This window comes from Labrus mixtus, chromosome 21 (genome assembly GCF_963584025.1).
Source record: "Labrus mixtus chromosome 21, fLabMix1.1, whole genome shotgun sequence".
NCBI classification, from domain to species: domain Eukaryota; kingdom Metazoa; phylum Chordata; class Actinopteri; order Labriformes; family Labridae; genus Labrus; species Labrus mixtus.
Window position 1 is genome coordinate 2,009,714 of NC_083632.1, and position 16,146 is coordinate 2,025,859.

Below are 16,146 nucleotides of genomic sequence, written 5' to 3' on the forward strand. Positions count from 1 at the left end.
TGAAAAGTGGAGCAGGCAAAAGACAGAGAGGATGGACTTTTCTCATGATTGGGGGGTTTGTAGACAGACTAGAGACACATGTTAGAGTTAGAGGAACATGGAGAAGAGGATTTTAAATGTGTGACCTTTAAGTGGAGATTCCTTCCCCTTACAGCACGCAAGGATGAGAGCATATAATGAACAGACAGCTTTATGTATCAATAATGCCGCTGTTTCGGTCGTTAGAGGCAAGAAATTTGCTTTCATCACAGCATAGGGGAGCGCTTATTAGTTAACATTAGCTAGTTAACGTTACCTAATGTGAGTATCATGATCACTGTCAGCTGTCACTGTCGGTCAGTGTTCAGAGGCAGTAATAATGTTAGTTTAAAGGAAGTAATATTTTAATCAAGTTAACGACATAAATTATAAAATGCTTGTTCTACCCTGAAGGGACAGCGGAGTGTCTAACAGCATTAAAGGAGCAATGTGTAAGATATCTAGTGAATAAATCATAAAGTGACCTTACTATATGATCAGACATTAAGGAAACATGCTATGTTGAAGTGCTGGCTTCTCTGACAACAATGCAGCAGCCAGTATGTCCTCCTTCTAACTTTAGATTCTGCTCCTGAATGCTCTGGATTTGTTTGGACCAGAGTAGGTAGGCGCTTTTAAGGCGACCCCCACACACGGCCGTTTTGGACACCCCTCAGTTTGCCAGATATGAGAGCAGTTATCAGGTCAACAGGTGTTGCAGCGATGGAAGCGGGCAAGAGAAGTGGTTCAGATAGAAGTGATTGTACCCGACCTAAAAAGCCTCTGCATGTTTCTAATAAGCTCCACGAGCAGAAACGTGCTCAAACTAGGATCAATATTGGAGATGCTTTTGAAAAATGGAGAGAGGTTAGAACACAGAAAGGTTTACAGACCCATGCAGAGCTGGATAAACACTGAAGCTTCAGAGTCCACCACATGGTGACCTGAGTGAGCATGGACTCTAGAGACGGGGGGGGGGGGAGACTGCTCTTTTTCAATAATTGGTGGAGACAGCATTTCTTTTACGGCGACCGCCATGGATGTGCTTCATAACACCTTTTCAGAAACCAAAGGGTGACATCATTGAGACCACTACGTCCATGTTTTATACACTCTATGGTTCTAACTATCACATGGATGGCAAGACTTTTAAATGTGTAATTCAGTCAAGAAAAAAATGTATTTTCTCAGATGGCTTCTGCTTCCTCGTCTGACTCTGAGAAGATTCAAACTATATATTCACGGCTGCTCTACTCAGATAGAGAGATACTGTATCTGTCAACATTTGATCAAACATGCCCAGTCTTTGGCAACAGCAGCAGAGTGAGCTGTTTCTTTAACGAGGTTTTTTCTTTAATGGTGGTTCATACGAGGTTAATTTCTTTGTGGTATTATGAAGAGACTCTTCACTTTGATGTCTTAAATTAATTTTTTTTCCTTCAAGAGGAACTGAAATACAGTTTGACACGATCCAGCAGAGCGTTAACCAAGCAAATAATCCGTCCCAAACCCAGCGTGCAGTCCTCCGCAGACCCAAACAGAAGCGAGCCAGAACACACACCCAGCGTTAGAACTGGCCTGCTCTCCCCTCAGTGCAGACGCCTGCCATGTCTCAGGAGTTGCTCCAGTTTCCAGCTTTTTCTTTAAATGATAATGAAGTGGCAGCGGACTTTTTCCAAGAAGAGTAGGGAGGGACGCATGTTTTCAAATCGCAGGTAGAAAATGTTCACTTTAATGGCTTCTGAGTGGAAAGTTGTAGTAATGAAGCTGCTGCCTGGTTTATATCAGAAACAGTGTAAACACTTTGTGGAAGTGTTGCTGTTGAACAGGTTTTATGAAGAGACTTCATTATGCAAGAACTAATCCCTCTTTTAGCAGTGAATATGAAAGCATGCAGATCTTTCTCTGGAGGAACGGGAAAACACGTCTTGAGTAAAGTCCTGCACTGAAGATGTTCAGTACAATGTGAGAATAATGCACCTTTAGTTCTTGTGGAAAAGATGAGTGCTTACATTTCCAACGCTGCTGTTTAGTTCCTCTTTGTGGTTGATTGAGTGATTGTATTTTTATTTACGTGTCAAGCCCAAGCCTCATGCTTTATAGGACTTGAGAAATTCTGTTTCAGTGGTTTAACATTTCATAACATCACATACTTAAGTGACAGCTCCGTCTTAAACAGTGTGTTGTGTCTGTTCTCCCAGCATGCTTTGCTACAAAGAAAGGTTCCTCCTCTAAAGCACAAATCAAGTTTTTCACAATCGTCTAAAACGGAAGAAATCAACGTCAGTGGAAGACATTTTTCTAAAAAAGTACATCCGGTATGTCATCATCGATATAGGACACTAAAACAGAAAATGAATCTCAGGTCGTTTTCACATTATGCATGATTCCTCCTCCCTCCCCCCTCCCCCGCTGGTCTGAGTTGACATCAGTAGCACCGTTCTGTACCAGAGTACACTTGTGTATGTTTACAGTCCGATACAGCAGGAGGCAGTATTATTTTTTTTTTATCTGTAAATTTGATTTTATTTCAAACAAACAATAAAGTTAAGAAAAACAAACAAACATAAAATCTCAAATTTTGAATGAAAAGTATGCACTTAGTTAGTTTGCCAATCTGATAAAAAGTAGACAGATGAAGAAGTAACCATGGCAACCCCTCGCAGACTGAGTCCATCCTGCTAACTGTGGATGTTTTTGTTATTTCTGAGACGCTAACAACGACCCCTCTACCTACGTCCACATCTATCAGCAGCTCAGAGGATGAAACAGGCCCGTGCTGTGTGGATACATCAGTTTTTGAAGCAACAGGAGACGTTTAGAAGAATGACGTCATAAAGCGTCCACTTCCTTGTTTGAGCACGGTTGCGTTCACATCTCCCGCGGACCGTACTCGAGTACATTTGTGTTCACACTGATCAAAGGAACAGGACTCGGGGGTCAAGTGTACTCGAATCAAGGCCCGGTCCCTAATGAGAAACCACCGTCAGGCTCAGTTTCACCAAACTAACACAACACACTTTGTTCTCCTTTGTTCTTCTACTTCTCAACATCTCACAGAGAGATGTTCTACTAGAACAATAACACTCCACTACTAATCCTAAAAGAATTTCTCCTGTGAATGACAAAAAAAAGTTTCTTCCCGACACATTGAAGTCTTACTTGTGTCCCTAAAATCTTTAAAAATGGAGGTTTGAATATCTCATCCGTCTTTGAATGCAAATCAACTTTCTGAATAATTTCCTCGTCTGCGTTGTGCAGGCCTCGATCGCAGGCTCATGCTTTATTCTGTCTCTTTTATAAGCAGCAGTGAGTGAAGTGGGCAGAGCATTGTTCTGAGCTCGCTTCATGCAGATGAATAGAAACTCTAGTTCACATCCAGATTTAAATTCAACAGTCTCAAGACACAATCGTACATCACTAACTACAAGTACACATGACCACAAAGATGCATTGTGGTCCATGGCGCTGGTAGCCGAGTGCTTAGTTTCATATATACAAGACAAGAAACACTGAGGACAACTACAAAATAAATCATGAAACACTGAAGACACACAGGGAACTCAACCTAGAACACTGGGATAAGAAATACCAAAATAAAAACACTAGTAACTAAACTAGGAAACGAGAACAAACTCTGAAAATACAAAATATACAACTTAAACAAGATAAAATCATGACACAGAGGCTGTCTCTTGAAGCAGGCGGCCTAGGTTCAAATCCTGGTGTTCCCTTTACTGGATGTCGTTCCTCTCTCTCTCTCTCTCCCTCTCTCTCTCTCTCTCTCCTCGATTTCTAACTCTATTTATTGTCCTGTCTCTCCAAAAAGGGCAAATATTTTAAGATGCCGTGGGATCCAATCAATCGAAACTTCTATTTTTGGTCAAGAAGGACAGTGTGGAAATCCTAAAAGTCTTTTTGTTCTCTTGTTGAGCCGTTAACACACAGACCCGTTGTTTGTCTAATGAAACACTGATGTAATTATTGTGCATGGGAATTCTTTTGAAGATGACATAAAAACCAGAAATGTAATCTGAACACAAGACATCAGCTGGCCGCCTCAGCGCCGCCGCACAGGTGTGAACCGTTTTGTGTCTCAGCTGTCCACTTGTGTTCAGATCACAGTTTTTAAAATCCTCAATCTTTTTTACAAACATATGTCTGACGCCCGCCTCCGCCTCCCTGCAGCAGATCACCAGGGACACTAGTTTGACTCTCAGGATGTACACAGTCACATTAGCCGTCCATTAGCCGTCCATCTGAGAAGATAACAAGGTCAAAGCTAACATCAGACAAGGTGGAAATGAGGAGATGAAGACATTTTAATGCGAGCGTTCACCTTCACGTGCGAATGGTTCGACCCAAGCATTTTAATTCCAGACACAATTAGCAGGGACACTGGCTGCGTCCTGGACTAAGCCCCACCCTAGATGATTATGATTGGATAAAAGAAAACAAAGAGTGTTTTTTTTTTTTTTAAACCATCAGACAGATTTATGATTGTTGACTGTTCTTTGACGTCTCGAAGGTCTATGGACTTGATCTTAAAGGAAACTACAACAAGCTTCCCGTGTACCTGAACTGTTTGAATAATTTGAACACATGGCATTAAAACAATTGACCAGATAGGATGCGGTGTGCGCAGCAAAGAAGAACAGGGTGTGTGTTCATGAAATCCTTCCAGAATTTTGGAGAGTTTCTGCTCATCCAGGAGCTGCAGCTCTATAACGACACTGATTCCTGCTGCTTTTTTAAACACACCTGGTACGCCCAAACTGTTGGACATTTCTTGACAAACAGAAGCTTTCTCCCCCCGATGTGTGGGTCGGTCTTTAAACTAGAGTTTGTTGTGATCTGATCTTTCCTCCTATTGGACGAGCCAAGGTGTTATCATGGAGGACTGTGCCCAAGTTCAAATGTTTTAAACTCCCACAGTGCACACAAACGGCAAGCGAGACCTTGAGCTCAGCTTGCCGCGGTGCAGATGTGCTCTCATGCTGCACAACACAGATAATGAACGGGTTTGAGAGCGGCAGGCAGCGGCCGACGCATCGTGTCTGACAGGGCCTTAAGTGGAATAATAAAGTATAAAGTATTTTTATTACTATACTTCTACTGCTATACTGTATATTTTGGAGAAACTGTAACGATCGAATTTCCCTCTGGGATTAATAAAGTATTTCTGATTCTGATTCTGAAATCGAGGACCTTAGTGGGAGTGGCCTGCGGTGCTGTGCATTCTGGGATTTGGTGTCTTTCATCCACATGAGCCAAAAAGACACTTTCTGTGTTTTCTCGGCCAAGAAGGCACCAACTTCAAAATTTATTTCACATTTCTACATATATGACCCAATGTCAACACAGATTCATGTTTCAACGGGTGAAATATCCCTTTAAACGTCTCTATAGATACCTTTTTTAAATGATGTATTTTTGGGTTTTCTTTTCCCCCATTGGAGAGAAACTGTAGGACAGTGGATAGAGTCCGAAATCAGGGGGAGAGAGAGTAGGGATCGACATACGGAAAAGGTCAGGTTTCAAACCCTGGCCGCCCGCCTGGAGGACCATAGCCTCCGCACATGGGGCGTGCGCACAATCCACTGCGCCGACGTCCTCCCAATAGCCTCTATAGATAAACTGCAGCTCAGTACGTATATACACTCTGAGGTATCTGGAACAGAAAGATGTTAATCATCAGATTTCATGCTCGTGTGTTTTGCTCCTTGTACAGAAATTCCCGACTAATTTAGTTCAACCAATGTTTTATTTTGTTGCATGCTGAGGGTTTCTTTTTAATTAGACCCCTGCTCAAAATGCACAGAGGGGGGAAGATGCTTCTCAGCACTCGAACACTTCGGATCAATGGCTGCAGTTAAGTAAGTGTGACTAAATTTGGGTCAGCATATTTGCTCGTGTAGGGCCTCCAATTACAGCAACATTTCTGCTCTGTTGTGCGTTTTCAGCCCGCAGAGAGAGGATCCTCTGTACAGCCGTCTTTGTCTCTAAGCAGTGCGGCAGGCTGCCTGGCTTGGCCTGTAGTGTTTGGAAATGAATGAAAAGAGGATCATTCCCCCCCCCCCGCTTGGAGGGGAGCTTGTGTTCCCTGCACATGTACCTAGAGCTCCTGTTTCCAGAGAGAGGATTTAGCACCTGGCATGAAGCAGTGGCTGTTTTTAACACCGATTCAAACACAACAAAAGGCCGGTCACTAAGCAAAGATTAATACAGATATGTTCCACATGTCACACCTCCCTGCAAACAATGAAACCCCCCAGTGAGACGCTGCACAGACAACCCTATCTGATGATGACATCAATCCTGGAAAACCACCAGTTTGGCAGCAGATACCGGATGATATCAGCAGTTATTTTTAGGGACCTTGAGCTCGTGACCCGCTCAAACATTTGTTTTTAATGGCGCTTTCATGCGCCGTGTCTCCCTGACAACCTCGGAGGACGGAAGGAGAATGTTAATAAAGTCGAGCCGCTGCAGTCTTGAGGACGAGAAACCGAGACGCAAAGTATGAATCTCATATTATTCTTGCATGTTTTATATGAACGTTTGGAGGCGGTGCGCGAGCTACCGAAAGGGAAGTCTGGAACTTTTAATGAAGTGATAGAGCGACGAGTGAGTCCAAGAAAACCTCAGGAGCTGGACTCAGACTTCACCACACCACGGCTGAAACATTTTGTCCTCTCACATAGAAAAATTATGTTCTTGTTGTTTTACCTCAGATCATTTGTAAGTGGAATTATTTCATATTTACTGATTTATTTAATGTCCCAGAACAGACAGAAACCAAAGCTGGAGGGGAGCCCGGTTGGCCTAGCAGTTAGGTCCCAGGCGCCGTGTACAGAGGCGCCATTGACTAGCTTAGCTTATCATAAACACTGGGAGCAGAGGGAAACAGCTAGCCTGGCTGTGTCAAAGTGAAAATACTATACACACTGATTTAAAGCTGACTTTATGCATGTTTGATCAATGATATCTTTTTTTCTTTGCTGTGTTCATTCACAAAGCGTGAGCACAGTTCAGGTTAGTGTTTCAGTCCATCTGTCTGAAGTGCATTTTAAATGTAAGAGCAACAGAAATAAGCTAAGTGAATAAATCATGAAGGATGGAGCTTGTGACTTTAACCTCGACTAATGAGATGCAAACATCGGAGCTGTGGGAAGCCGCTGTCAGGATAGTTCAACTACAATGCAATTCTAGTAAAACAAACAATATCAGAGCAACAAAAATGGATGTTCCAGGTACCTAATATTGGATAATTTCTCATTTTACACGAGGATTAATTGCATGCAAACTCCTGTTACTAAAACATCAAATTTAGACAGTGTGCAGGAGGGTTTGTTTGTATTTCTCGATGGACTCATTCCTCTCCTAAGCACCTGTCTTAAGAAATAGATGTCCTTTTTTTAAAGCTTTGTTACTCTTTGATTCCGTCGATCATTAAAATAACAGAGCTTTTATCATTTTAAAACCCCCTGTAACAAAAAGCATCGATGTATCAAACACTGTGATGACCTCACTTCCTCACATTAATACATGAAACAAACAGAAGTGTCAGATTTCATCCTCATGTTTTCCTCATGCTTTGACTCAAACATTTCATTTCTTCTAACACAGTTTACTGACCACCGACCGCAGACTTAAAACCAGCAATAGTTTTCAATGAACTAAATCAGAATCTTCCCATTACAGTAGAGCATAAAGACATATTAACAGGTTGTGACCTGGCTGAAACTATCCCTGTCAGACAGGAGGGGAAGACATGACGGTAAAAAAAATCAACGCAGAAGTGTCAGATGAAGCATCAGAGTCCACTATATGACGCTATAACAAGAATATTTGTCTTTATATCAATACTATGTGTAGTCCAACAGACTCACAATGTCAACAAGCGGAGAAGAACACACTGGAGAACAGGAAACATGATGCAGCAGTTTAATTACGTTCACCGATTGCAGAGAATAAAAGTCACCACCCCCCTCCCACTCACTGGAGGTGAATTCTCCTGATAATATCCTGCTGGGTTCTCACATCAGCTCACTTGGGGGCGCTGGTGGCTCTCTCTCTCTCTCTCTCTCTCTCCCTGATTACCGGCTCTATCCACTGTCCTATCTCTCTATCACAAAATGCCCAAAAATACATCTTTAAATCTCCGTCTTTCTGCAGATAAAAACACACAGAGTCTGCAGGCAGGAGAAACACAGAGTGAAGACTTGTCAGACTTTTCTTGCATATGTCCTCTCCACCCTCACACGGGGTGTATATGCTGCTGCAGTGTGGCAAATGGAAACGACAATTATCCCTAACGACTCTCCAGCTACAGCAACTATAAGAAATAATTAACGGGTGCCTGGGTATTAAAGAGGCCTGAAATTGTTTTAACCGTAAAACTCCTTTCACCTCCTTTCACCTCTTCTCATGCAAACTGAAAAATAAACGAAGCCAAAAACAAAAAAATAATGAACTTTTAACCCTTAAAACACAAAAAGGATTATCTGAAGGAGACTGAACGTTCTTATTACACACATTCATTCATTGTTATTAAATGTTCAGTTATATACTGTCTCATTTATAAAATGAGCTTTAACAGACATAAATCTCGGTGTGGTCCAGAGCCAGAGAGAATTAAATCAAGGTCACACGGCTTAATTTAAAGGCTTCAAACCTTTTATACCTTTAATCTCTTGGCTCTGCATGAAGACCTCAGCTGTGACGTCTCAGAGTGTGTAAACCTTCTCAAAAAAAAGAAGAAAGAAACTGCTCTGCACTCTGGTTTTTAAACGTGTGCCTTCTAAATAAAGACCATAATGTATGCAAATGATTTGCCACCGTGAGCCCAGAGGAACCAATCATGCAGTGTTGTGTAAATTCGATTTAAACCAAGGAGGAGAAGTTTTTGTGGAGGGGGAGAGAGAGAAATCTGTGTCTCTGCTCGACTTTAATCAAGTCAGGAAGAAGTCCGACGCTTTAAAATAGTTTTTTTTTTCACTATGCCGTCATTGGACTCAGATTTTTTAAAAGTGTTTCATCCATCCATCATCTATACCGCTTTTCCGTTCGGGGTTCAGGAGGCTGGAGCCGATCCGAGCTGTCATTGGACGAGAGGCGGGGACTGTTCTCCAGCCAATCACAGAGCTGGCATATAGAGACAGACAACCAGCCACACTCACATTCACATGTACGGGCAATTTAGAGTCAGCAGTTAACCTAACGAGCATGTTTTTGGACTGTGGGAGGAAGCTGGAGTACCTGGAGGGAACATGCAAACTCCACACAGAGAGGCTTCCTGTCAGACAGGGATTTGAACCAGGAACCTCTGCCCCATCTTGTAAAAGTGTTCCTAAAAGTGAATTTCCACTCTTCATTTATTCATAGCTATACTTGAACTTTGTCCATCTTAACTTTTTTGACTTTGACATAATTCTCCGCAGACAGATTCCTCTCTAGGTTTTTTGCGTTTTGGGTTTAGGGAATAACTCAAACTAGGTAATCTTGATTAGGACTGACAGTCCCAGTACACTGTCAACATGCTATTTTTATCCTCGCTCGTTGCACATTAATGGCCTCAGGCAACCCATTCCTATTTCATCGCCGATCCCCCGAGAAAATGTTCCTTTTAATCAAACGAGCATTTGTGGCTATCGGCCTGCGTCTCACACAGTCCACACACTGATTTATCTGCTGCGGGTTTCTCTCTCTTTTACTTCACGTTTGGGGTTTTACATCTGAAAACATGAAGCTGAATTCAAGGTGGACTCATTTTATCCCCGAACCATCAACATTAAAGACACTCTACCAGTTCCTCTAATGGTATTTTAACATGTTGTGATGTCATTAAGTGGAGGGGTCTCAATGATTTGTACAGTCTGATGAGCATGTTCATTATTAGTAAATATAAATCCTTGAAAGAGTTGTTTTTCTCTGCAGATTTTCACACATTCAATTTGACTAAATGAGCTGTCGCTTACTGTGTAAAAACTGTGATTTACCATTTTAACGACATTATGTTGATTTTTTAAATCTCAGTGGTTCTGTCCCATTTTCACCACTGGTTGTCTGAACAGATAAATGGCGAGTGAGAAAAGGTCACACGTTGCCGGAGTTGTTCGATTTAAACACTGAAAATTGCAGAAGCGATTAATTTCATCATCCCTGGTGGGCACAAATGAGTTTTTGAAATGGGTCAGTCTGCATTGGGTGGCAGTAGCTCACTCTGTACGGGACTTGGGTGGGGAAGTGGAGGGTTGCTGGTTCAAGTCCCAATGTGGAACAATATGGAAGTACCCAAGTACTGCAGAGGTGCCCTTGAGCAAGGCACTGCTCCCTTAACAGCTCTAGTGCACTCCCTGTGCAGCAGTGTGTAGCAGCCCCACTCTGACATCTCTCCACTAAAGCATGTCCACAGCTCCTGTTTGTGCAGACTGTACATGTGTGTGATAAGCATGTCTCTCTGTAATACTTTTTGACTGGTGCATTGATTTATGCAGGAGTGGCCTGAAGTGTGATGTGCACACACACACCAATAAATATCTATTATCTACCCTTTCTAACCTCACTATTTAACACAAAAGAATGGAAACATCAGCTTCATTTTTAATGGAACAAAAAGAAGATTGATGTCAGCCTTTGCAAAAAAAAAAAAGAACAATTTGGTTTCACCTCTGACAGGGCAAGTGGCCAATCCCTCCCCACCCTTGACAGAACATAATCTCCTGCTGTGAGGAGCATGTGTGAAAAGCTATTCTAGAATATTTTAGGTAATGAATGTCCTGAATCTGTTTGGAAAATGTCCGAGCTTCATGTGTAAACGGCGCTTTGGATACAGAAGTAATAACTTGAAGTTTCTGATGTTGTCTTGGATTGTTTTCAGGGTTCAACAGCTTGTGTTGTTTGCTTTTTGGTTTTTAAAGTTTTATAGCTAAGATTCCTCTGAAGAATAGAAAATAGTTCAGTGGTGAGACATGAAACAAATAGCTTAAAGGTTATAGAGGATGTGAGGGGTACTGCAGCATCAGGACACTATGAGCAAACCCTGAGACAAGAGTAAGACATTTAATCTGTTTTAAACTCTTTTGTTCTTCCAGTTTAATAAACATCTAAACATCTGCAACAGAACTAACTACCTGCTGAGGAGACTGTCTCTGATTTTCCGAATGCAGCTTCAGAGAAAACCACATAGAAGCACAGCTCTGTTTTTATTGATGTTTTGTTTGTTTGTTGTTGTTGACAGCTTTTTGAAAAACAACCCTCCCCTCTCTCAGAGGAAAGAGAAACTCAGACGCTTCAGACGAGTCCACGGCTCTCCTGTCACCGGGAGAGGTGTGTAACGACCCGAGGAAACCCGCCTCAGGATCAGGGTCAGAGCTGTCCACATCAGTCAGACTGTTTTTTTTCTTCTTCTGTTGGGGACGAGCGATTAACTGTCTGACACATTTAGACGTGCTCTCCCTGCTGATGGTCTGAATCTTCCCCCCATCCCGCTGGCAGAAAGTAAAAACCATCCTCAGAGCTGACTGAGTGTTTCTGGTGTCTGCCACGTCATCACTTCACCTGGTTTACAAAACGTCAGCCTGACTTAGCACAGACTGAACTGGACCTAACGGCCTCTGAAAGGTGCAGAGGTGGAGTTCAGCAGCTGGGGCTCTCACAGAGACACTGCAGAGTTACTGACATCAGTTTAAAAGTCTCATTAGATTTAAACATCAGGTTGCTTCAGTCAAATGCAAAAGTCAAGTTAACGAGAAAAGAGCAGCATATGAATAGATTTTTGCAATGACCCGGGGTAAACTTTGCAAAACAGTCCCGATAGAAGTGTTTGTGTTTAAGTCGTAGACTGTAAATATTAATGCATGAAGCCTGAGTGACGTCACACATCTGTTCCTGCAGGGGGTGAGTTACATCGGCCATCTTGATTTTGAAGACATTTTTGGTACATTTACAACTGCTAGTTAATGGATGACAGTGTACGGGCTGACTCACTAAAGTCCAGTGGAGTGGATGATGTGAAAGCATTCCATCAAATCTAGTGAATTTAGCAGAAAACAGCTTTTAAATAGCTGTCCACTGTGAAAGTTGTCTGTTTGGACTTTTCATGTGAACGTGGCTTTTAACACGTGGAATGAGATATTTGTGACTAGAAATCAGACTGATGTGGCACTGGTGGCTTAGTGGTTAGTGCGCGCGCCCTATGTATGGAGGCTGTGGTCCTCCAAGCAATCGGCCGGGGTTCAAATCCGACCTGTGGCTCCTTTCCTGCATGTCATTCCCCACTCTCTCTCTCTCTCCCTGATTTCCAACGATCAACTGTCCTATCTCTCCAATAAAGACACAAAAAGCCAAAAATAAATCAAATCAGACGGATACCCCTGGTATGTGTGGCTCAGTTGGTAGAGTCGGTCGTCTCTCAACCTGAAGGTCCCCCAGCTCCTGCAGCCACATGTCCGATGACATGATGACATGACTTGAGCTGTTTTTATTGTTCATTTCAAGTTTTGATCTCATTTTTAATCTTCTTTAAGAAAACTCTTCTCTCCCTTAAAGCTTCTAGACACTTCTTATTGTTTCTTTTACCCCCTTAAATGGCTCACTTATCTTCTAACATCTTCAGTCCTCTTGGTCTCAATTTAATCCATTATGAGTTTTTATGTTGCTGATGCTGGTCAGGTTTTAGTTTGGGTTCTTCTACTGTCTGGGTTTTGTTCTTGTTGGTTGGGTGTCTCATCTGGGCTGCTCTGTTGTCGTTTAGATTCTTATGTTTTGTTTTGCCTCTACCATCAGTGTGTGAATGTGTAGGTGTGACCTGCGGTGTAAAAAGAGCTTTGAGTAGTCAGAAGACTAGAAAGGAACTAAATTAGCTCCAGTCACTTGGTAAGATTTGAGTTTCTGCAGTGCACCTCCTCCTCCTTTGCAGTCAATGACTGTCGTTTGAAAAAAAGAAAACTCATCTTTCTAAAAAATGTCTGACATTTCTCCTTTCAACTTTAAATTGCCTCATTTTCACTATTTTGAGTCCACAGCGTCAAACCGTCGCAGCCCCAAAAAAAAGAAGAAAAAAAAGTGTCCCTGTTGAACGATTTGATTTCCTTCATCTGAAATGTGAAATGACAAATGTGAAATTTGTTACAGATTATGTAACGTCAGTCCTGTGAATGCAGACAGAAGAGTGTGCAGTGATGGGAAAATATCATTTCACTCATCACTCGTCTGCGCTCTCATGCGTCTCTCCTTCAGTGTGCGGAGATGAAATATTTTAAGATGGGGGGAAAATAAACCCTGTTACCCTCGTTCACTCTGCAGTCTCAGACTTTTTAAATGTGGAGAGAAAGATTACAAATGTAAAATGAATCCACCTTAAAATGTGTCACAGCGGGATGTTAAATGTCACTCTGTTTCATCTGAGTGTGAATAACTCGCCTCTTTGTTTTCCACAGCTGGACGCATGTTGAATGTGCGTCTGCAGGCTTTGTGTAAAAATGTTAGAAAGTCGGGTTTTGACTGCAGGTCATCAACGTCAAATGTAAATAAAAAAAAGCTCATTCCTCGGCGGAGGGCGGTAAGACGTGTGAAAAATCCCAGCTTGAAAGTCTTCCTCTAATGATATCTCTCCCAATTACACTCAGAGAACGTCACCGCAAGAGGAGCGGGGGTTCAAGTAGATTTTTCATTCAGGGCCAAAAAACTCAAAAAGAATGTGACAAACATGTTTCTAATCAGAACCCTCTGTGTCCCCTCTTCTCTCTCTCTCTCTGTGCAGATAATGTTTACAGGAAATGTCTGTCCAACGGGACATGGGCGCTGAAGGGGAACTACTCCATGTGCAAGGCCATACTTCATGAGGAGGTAAGACATGAGCGCGGTTGAGGCTGTGAGCATTTCTCCTGGATAATGAGGAGACCCTCAAAGCATGAAAATGTGCGTTAATCAAAAAACCAACAAAGGCTGCGAGGTTAGCCGTGCAGGACGAGTGCAGGAGGTTGACCCGAGGGCGGATTTGTAAGAGAACATGGATGCAGGTTTTTTTTGTTGTTGCTTGGAGCCTGCAGCCTTAAGGGACAACAAATTAAAGATAACTAGACGGTGAATGAACTACAAAATGCCTGTGGGAGGAATACTTGAAAAGGCCGTGCATAAAAAAGCAAAAAGGGCGGCTTTGAATCTGCATGAAAACTGGAGCTTTAACGCCATCTTGCTTTTCTGTTTTTCCGGGGGGCTTGGCTCGCTTTTTCTTCTGTAGGTTGAAGCCTTAAATCTACAAATGAACCTGCAGCTATTCGTCTTCTGTGTGCACACAAAAAAAGTGATTCATATCTTTAGTTCTTTAAGAGGAAAAGCGTGACAGTGATTTTTTCCGAGGCGGCGTCGTCCTCCAGCGACGTGAAGGAGCTGTGAAAGCTGGAAAGAAAAAACACAGTCGACTGGCTTTTTTGGTTTAAAAGGCGGCTGTTACGATCTCGCTGTGCTCCAGATTTCCTTTCTCATGCTGCTGTGTCGTTGTTGTTGTTGTTGTTGTTGTTGTTGTTGTTGTTGTGGTTTGCTCTTAGCCTCCACCTGGATGCTGCTTGCTTTGTGACTTTCAAATGTGATGATGATTGGCTCTCGTTTAATTAGGACTGACTACAGGACAAAGCTTTCAGACAGAACACGTTGCCCTACATGAGGGTGGAACGAGCACACATTTGATGGATTGTATGTAAAATGCAAAAAAAAAAACACAAGAGGGAAATGTGTAACACGGTTTGTTTTGTTGTCTGCGACCTGAACATCTGCTGCAGCTGAATATTGAACTGTGGAGTTTCCATAAACACTAAGCTGTCTGTATGTTTTCTCTCTTCTGGTTTGAAGACATTTTTCTTTATTTAACACAAATCCCATGAAAAGAGCGAGTGAGTCCCTCTCTTTGTACTTGAATCCCCGTGTTAGTCTCTGAGCTGTTTATTTATACTGAGGACGTAAAAATCACACAAACATCTCTGGGATTTTTCTGAAGCCGCTTGGCTCTGTAGTTTTGATCTAGTGTTACACAAACAGGAGCAAGCAGTTCATTTATTTTGGAATATTTCTTTTTATATTTTTTATCTGGAAGCTATAGTCTTCAATCTGTAACAAAACATTTTCTTGTTACGTGTTCTCAAAGTGCGTCTTGAAACGGGGAAAAGGAGTTTCAGGTACGCTGCTCCTGCGGCCCGGACTCTCCTGCAGGAGGATCTGTGTCTGTTCTCTTTAAAGTCTTTATCTGTGATTTTTCACTCTTAAATATAATATAAATCAAGTTTATCCTCTGAAAATAACTCTGTGAGTCATGACTGTCTACAATGGGTGTAACACCCGAGTCCCACTGTCTGTGATGTTTTCAGAGTCATATCTTCACTTTGTTTACATCGCCTGGACGGCCGGCTGACTCCTCCCCTCGTGTATAAAAGTTGTTTAATTGAGGGACTAGAGAAAAGAAGAATAACATACTGTACTCACTGCTTAACTGTGTTTCTAGATCACGCTCATTTCAGGTAAATTTACATGCAGTGTGAAGATACGAGCAGAATAAAGATCGCTAGCATTAGCATGCTAACACAACAATGCAGCGCGAGTTGTTTTGGTTTCATGCTGGTGCTCAAGGGCGACATCTGCTGGATCAAAAAATCACATATAAAGCCTTTAAATCTTTTTCAAAGAGGAAGAAGAAGATTTAATTTATTAATCCTGTGAGGGGAAATTCAGTTTTCACACTCTGTTATTGAACATGCTACACACACACATGCACAAACATTATGGACATGCACTGATGGAGTGATGTCAGAGTGGGGGGGGGGGGGGCTGACCACAGTGAGTGCTCCCGAGCTGGTGGGGTTTCAGTGCCTTGCTCAAGGGCACCTCTGCAGTGCTCAGGAGGTGAACTGTCACCTCTCCAGCTACCAGACCAGTTTCCAGATTCGGTTCGCACTGTGTCTTCAACCGACGACCATCCTGTTCCCAACCCGACGTCCCTACAGACTGAGCCGCCGCCCCCCCAGCAGATTGTTTTACCTGTGCACAAATGACAACGTGAAACAGACGACATGTGGGCCCCTCTCGTCTCCTGCTGCAGAAAACATCCACATTTATTTGATATTCCTGCAGAGA

General features: G+C 42.5%; 1 protein-coding gene across 1 annotated transcript in view; it reads left to right on the forward strand.

Annotated features, from left to right (window-relative positions):
• LOC132955156 (corticotropin-releasing factor receptor 1-like) overlaps positions 1-16,146 on the forward strand; it is a 79,939-nt gene that overhangs the window by 31,582 nt on the left and 32,211 nt on the right. Inside the window, exon 5 of the mRNA XM_061027907.1 lies at positions 13,784-13,869. Coding sequence (XP_060883890.1) covers positions 13,784-13,869 — 86 coding nt within the window. The remainder of the gene's footprint in view (positions 1-13,783; positions 13,870-16,146) is intronic.